General features: G+C 34.5%; 1 protein-coding gene across 1 annotated transcript; it reads right to left on the reverse strand.

Moving 5' to 3' along the window:
- Positions 1–47: 47 nt before the first annotated feature.
- LOC141600907 (uncharacterized) lies at positions 48–3,302 on the reverse strand. Its single transcript, XM_074421167.1, has 3 exons — positions 2,779–3,302; positions 1,155–1,549; positions 48–708 (listed from the first exon to the last, which is right to left on the reverse strand). The coding sequence occupies exons 1-3, from the start codon at positions 2,870–2,872 to the stop codon at positions 232–234; spliced, it is 966 nt and encodes a 321-aa protein (XP_074277268.1). The 5' UTR covers positions 2,873–3,302; the 3' UTR covers positions 48–231.
- Between the last annotated feature and the right edge of the window lie 3,466 nt (positions 3,303–6,768).

Raw genomic sequence — 6,768 nt, forward strand, 5'->3', positions numbered from 1 at the left:
TCTCTCTACATACAACACCACATGATATTCTTGGACCAACAAGAAAATAAAGAAAAGACAATACATACATTGTACAATATGAATTACACAAATAATCTTGGAACATTAGGATCAACTAGTTGGGAGTTTTCAGATCGAGAACTCGATAATGTAGCATTATTTAGACACGGGGATAAAGTTTTATCGGCCTTTAAGACCAACCGGATTTTTTACACCCAAAACAAATAAATATTACATATGTAAAGAGGTTGGCATTTTCAGATTGATATCCCAATAAGGCCAGAACAAAGAGCCGTGATCATCATCTGTGATGCCAAAGTGGGAAGAGTTGGTTGACGGGTCAACGTCCTCGATTTTTGGGAAGGCATGGGAAGATGGCAGGAGGGTCCTGTTAAGGTAGTCCTCATCATCCTGAGAGATGTCGGAATGAGCTGCTTCAAATGCATAAGAAGAGTCACCGGGTTCTGGAAAGGATGAGGAATGTCCAGCTTCGACATAATGTGAGCTGTCTGAGTCGATCACATCGCTTTTTGCAGAGCTCAGATCCTCTTGCTTGTTGTACCCAAAGATTGATGTATGTTGATCCTCAGTCTCTGAAGCATACTCGACATTAGGCTCTTGTCCAACTGTTTTTTGTTGATCAGATATGCTGTTTGGTTCAGAGTTATCTTGATCCTTCAGTTGTAGCTTGCCTGTTAAATGATGAACCTGAAATCCAGAACCCAATTAGCTGAAGACGCGATACTCTCAAATCTGAACTGTATTTCAGTATTTGTGGAAATCTGCTTATTTTAGTGGATCCAGAACCAATCCATATGCAGCAGATCCAAATATTAACATTCAGATCCGCCTCATCAATATGAGATTTAATCGATTTGGAAAAGGGTCCAGGATCTGTTGCCAAAAACAACTCACATCCATCGGATCCAAATGTTAATATTTGGATCCCCCTTGTCGATATTAAGCCAAACAGATTTGGACAGTGTCCGAGATCAGTTGTCATCCATGGGATAAGCAATGATAGAATTAGTACAACAATATTAACGATAGCCTCAAAAATTCCCGCTTTTGGTAAGGCAAGGGAGTCAGATGCACTAGTAATGATAAAAATCACATTTTTGTATCAAAATTGCAGGAAATACAGTAAATATTACCTCAGATTTGAGCTTCTCCTTCTCTTTAAGGAGATCTTCATAGTCAGACTTGAGGCAGTTATAATTAGCTTGCAATTTGTCGAAATCCTTCTCCATTTGTTTAGTTTTCCACCTTGCTCGTCGATTTTGGAACCATATCGCAACTTGACGAGGCTGCAAGCCAAGTTCCTTGGCAAGCTGAATTTTCCTATCTGGTTCAAGCTTGTTGTCGGTGTCAAAGCTCTTCTCAAGAAACTGAACTTGCTCGACTGATAATCGTCTTTTCTTCTCAGGTTGGTGCAAGTATTCGTCATATTCATCGTCTCCATTTTCCTCTTGATCGTATGTGCAAAAGAAAGGCCTTTCTGACCTCTTTCCCCCACAAACATCTTCAAAGCTAACCATTGAACTCGAGCCTGATATCACACAATAGAGACACAAAAAAAGGTCAGACTAACATCTTCAATGCTAACCATATAAACCCGCCTCTAGCTCAACAAAAACGCCCTACCATCGAGGCATCAATAACATCCAATCCCTATACACTCCCTTACTCCAGTCTAATCTAATCTTGTCTGCTATACCAAGTCGCGACCAAATTATACTAGAATAGTTATCACAACCATATTTTGAGGCCGTATCAGGCGCATTTATGGTGAAATGTCCGAGATCAGGCCGTACCAACCGATGCCCAAATAGGCTACTAGCTCATGGTCCAAACTTGAGGAGACAAACTTGTTTTTCCATATATAACTATGATCTAATTTTAGTCAAACACTCAGACAAACCAATATGATTGCTTATTTTCGGTGGGTTTTGGTTTGCAATTGAGGAACCAAACCAACTTTTCCACATAAATAAACAATCACATAAAAGCTAATTATTATGATTATCAAAATCAAGTACATATAAGTATATAGCCCAATTAATGTGACAAAGATGGCCAATTTCCGACCAAAATATTGAATTAAAACATGTACTCCAAACATAAAACAAATAAAACAACTTGATTTAGTTAAATCAAGCTTATGTACTATCAAACATATATAATAATGTCAAATTAGAAACTAAATCACATAAAAACAAAACAAATAAAGGACATCATCATTTCCTTCTTTATCTATCTACCAATGATTAGTCTTTGTTACACAAAACAACAAGCAAGATCAGATCTACTTTTTTTTACAGAGGGGATTCGAACCTGTGATCTATTATCACGAATTCACGATTCCCTCGTTTTAACTTTTAACTCCTAGACTAAGACATTTTCATAAATTAGATCTACTTAAAAATCAACTCATAAAAAGGAATCACAAATAAGCATCATAAGCCGGTGACGCCTCACAACAGGTTAAAATAATGTTAAAGGGGAAGGTGGCAAGTCGTTTTTCATATCACAAGCAACAATAACAGGAAAGGAATAACCATATTGTTCTCGTCTCAATCATTTGTTTATCTTTCATTAAAATAAACTCGCAACAATTTCTTGTTTTAAAACAAAAGTTAAACAAATGATTGAACAGAGAAAGTATAATTCTATGCAATTTATTTTGTAAGATCGTTATATGTCATACAACGGCCTATGCAGATAAACCATACAACGGTCTTACACGAGAATTCGAGTCAAGAGGAAGAGAGAAGGTACCTAAAAAAGAAGAGGAAGAGCCAGTAAGGAAAAAAGATTCAAGAGGCTTAGAAGAACCACCAACACCATTAAACAACCTACCACCGCCCGCCATTGAAATAGGCACTAGAATATGATCAGCAACTACTATAAACCCATAATTTTATGAATAATAAAGTCGATAAAAACGATAAACAATGAAAAATATGAAATGGGTTGATGCAAAGATTAGAACTTATGACGATAAAAGCTAGTAATGATGAATTCAATGGTGTGAGAAGTATGTGATCTTCTGTTAATAAGAACAACCTCCATCATCACATACACAACTTTATATTCAACAAATTAAACTATTGTATGAAGGTTTTTTTAATGGAGGATTTTGATAAAGATGGTGATGAAGGTGAAGTGTGTTGTAAAAATGGTGATGATGAGTGTTTGATTAGATGATGGAATATAGGAAGTGGAATTTGATTGGGGGGATCAAGGATGGGAATAGGGGATTATAATAGTGGGTGTGATTTACGTCAAAAGTTGTGGGGATTACTATTTTTTATTTTGGGATGTAGGGTATCTGCCGTATGGGAGAGTGGACGTGGTCTCTTTGTTGATTACTATTTTGCCCTTCTGTAAATTGGGTCGGTTTCGGGTTGAGTTTGAGTTGTTAGGATCATGCCCTATTCTTTTGGGTTGAATTAAACTAAACTGAGATGAATAGAATTGAAATAAAGTGAGCCGAATCGAAGTAAGCTGAATGAAAAATAAATTGAAATGAGAATAAGTGAGCTAAATGGAGTTGAACTGAATTGAAATTTATTTTGAGATGGATAGAACTGAAATAAGTTGAGTCAAACCGAAGTGAGCTAAATAAGTGTTAGATCTTTAAGAACGTGATGACTTGAAGTATGTTCTAATTTGATCCATGTTTAACCGGTTTAAATTCGAACGGTTAGACTCAACTTGTTCAAGATTGTTGAAATTGTTATGCGGAAGCGTGAATATCTCGTGTTGGGCTTCGCTGCATCAGTGTCCACTGTCCATGATAATACGATATTGTTCGCTTTGGGTCAAGCACTCACGGATTTACTCTTTGATTTCTTCCCAAAAGACTTTGTACTATTATATTTTGTATACACTTAGATGATGTACAAAAAAATCACGAAAAAATACGGTCAAAGTACCTTTTAAAGACCACCAAAAACAAATGTTACTTTTAGTCTAGATCGGAAGGGTATTAAGACCATCCCTAAGCAAGGTCGCGAGGGAGGTCGTGACCTTGTTGGGTCGCCTTAACCAACAATTAAGCACGAGATTAGCGTGATCTCTTTGCAAATTAACGTGACCAGAGGTCAATTTGTGACATCTTTGGTTGCTCTTGACCCTATTGGGTCAATTGGTGACCCAATAGGTGTCACATTATCATTGGTTGTAAACAAAACAAAAATGATTGGAAGCTGGAAAATGATTGGGTTGATGACCTAGGTCGTAACCTTTGCTTGGGAGGGTGAAAATGGATCAAGGTTAATAAAGTGGAATTAAGAGTAAAATCGGATCACAACCTAATTAACGCGACCACTGCTTGGGGATGGTCTAACAAAAATTGTACCCAAGGGCTAAATCCTACAATGAGTGATGATATGAGTCCCCAGAAAGATATACTCCGTATCAAAAAACTGGTCTAACCGTGTACATCGTAGCAAATAGTGCTGACACTGCAGCCTAGCAATAGTGATAACACCACTAGATTTTGACTTGCCTTTGAGTAAAGACAATATCACCAAGAAACATTATCTGGATATGTTTTACTTAAACTTAGATCTACTCTCACTAAAGCCTAATCGATTATAGATGCAAATTTCAATTATAAACTAACATCTTCAGATTTGGATCTATTTTTAATAATTTAGACCTTTGTTTGACTTCACTAGAGATCTTATGAAAATTATAGTAAGACTTATTTTTATTGAATTCTAAAACTAAAATATTTTCATAAGATTTCACATTTTATATTTATTTTTATATGGAGTGTGTTTTTGACAAAAAATTAACTTGACCACTAAATAAGTTAACGACATATGAAAACATAAAAGAAGTAGAGAATATCAATCATTCATGAAAATTTATATTTGATAATAAGATCGTCTAACATGAAATTAAAGTAGTGGAAATATCACAAGTCATAACAATCAGTGGCGGATGTTGGAGCTAACGATAAGAGGGACGAATACTAAATTGTTAACTTCATTTCTGAATATTTAATACTCAATCATCAAGGTAAGGGGAGTCGAATGATAATTTAACAAAGATATATGAAAACCCAGCGGAATCTGGAGCCCTTCCAACATAACTAAGGTCCTCCACTGATAACAATGATTCTGTATATAAAGTTTAAGATCTAAAATGAGTAATCATTTTGGATAATGCGTAAAGCAACTACAAAACCGTATTTGAGAAAATTTGAGCACCAATTTTTTTATTAACTCAAAATATTTTTATTATTTATTTCAGTTCTGAAATATGTTTTTCACAAAAGAAAAATTTCTTATTATCCCACCAATTTTTTTATTAACTCAAAATATTTTTATTATTTATTTCAGTTCTGAAATATGTTTTTCAGAAAAGAAAAATTTCTTATTATCCCAAACTTTTATGCGAAGTGATGGATGAGTTGATAAAAGGGGGGTCAAACGTCAAAGCATGGTGTATATGCTAAGATTCGGATAAACTTATCCACTGCAACAAAAAAGATAACAAAATTACCATTTTAGCCAAGAAAAGAGAAAGGGCAAAATGGTAAAATGGAAAAAAGTCAAGGTGCGATGTAGATGGAGAGAGGGAGTAAACAATGGAATGAGTCGAGATCAGTCAACATCATCCTTGAAATGGTAGGGGCCCACATTGACAACCACTCATGGGCCTATTTCAACCCATTCGGGGCTCTGTATCTATCTAGTTTTCACTATTTGCACGTCTACTTGCTAAACTCTCTTTACTTCACTGTTACCTCTCGATTTTGGACTTTCACAGCTGGTTTTGTTGGGCCCCTTGACCTTTGACCCGTTTGTCCGTGTCTTCTCCAAAGATTAGACTGCTTATCGGATATCCGGCTCGATGTTTTAAGCCCTATTTTTTTTGACTTAATAGTACTGCATTGAAGTGGAATTAAGTTTAAGGTCCAGTTATTTTCGACTGAAACCCGTCTGAAGTGAACTTAATAGAACTAAATTGAATTGTATTACGATAGAACCGGTACCAAGCAGCTGCTCGAAGTCAAAGAGAGCCGTTGACTCTATCATCCAAAGACAACAACATATAATCTCCCTCCTCTGTTTTAGCAAGGAATTATTTTCCTTCCGTATATAGCAGATTCATTCGATTGGATATATAGCATTGTTTATACCCCTTGTAATAACATAACTAGTTTAGATCCCGTACAATGAATGCGCGGTATTTATAGAGTTTTTACTTTTATATTACTTAATAATGCTAAAGTAATACCTCGCTAATTTTTCATATTTCATGTCATTATATTTTGATATGAGAAAAAAAATTGAACTGTAAAATTATTAAAGAAAACCGAGTAAAATTGAAGTGCAAAATAATAGTGGTATCTAATTAATTGTTCATTTTCTCGTTATTGTATATTTTTTCGAGAAAAAAAAAATTAAAACTGAAAATTAGTCAGTGAGAATTGAGTAAAGTGCTGAAATATATTTTTTAAAAACTATTTTTTATACCACAAAGCTAATGATTCCAATTTATTAATTCTCTCATTTGTTTTTGTCATGAAAGTAATCAAAACGATTTATAGTTTTGTTTATACATAGTATGAGTCAAGTCATTCTCAAATAATAACATCAATAAAAGATTTAATAGTTTATAGCTTTATATTATTTATATTTTAATTAAAATACTATAAGTTAGTGTTTAGTGAAAATTATAAAATTTGATGAAAAAGTTAATATTTAATGATAATTATATAATGAAATACATTATAATTATTAATTACCT

The sequence above is a fragment of the Silene latifolia genome, chromosome 1 (assembly GCF_048544455.1).
Source record: "Silene latifolia isolate original U9 population chromosome 1, ASM4854445v1, whole genome shotgun sequence".
NCBI classification, from domain to species: Eukaryota; Viridiplantae; Streptophyta; class Magnoliopsida; order Caryophyllales; family Caryophyllaceae; genus Silene; species Silene latifolia.

Bases quoted from the DNA above. Each gene is read 5' to 3' on its own strand.
- LOC141600907 (XM_074421167.1), bottom strand. From the start codon at position 2,872: ATGGCGGGCGGTGGTAGGTTGTTTAATGGTGTTGGTGGTTCTTCTAAG. The intron at 1,550-2,778 runs GTACCTTCTCTC...GTGTGATATCAG, and splicing joins CTCTTCCTCTTCTTTTTTAG to GCTCGAGTTCAATGGTTAGC. The intron at 709-1,154 runs GTAATATTTACT...TCTGGATTTCAG, and splicing joins AGGAGAAGCTCAAATCTGAG to GTTCATCATTTAACAGGCAA.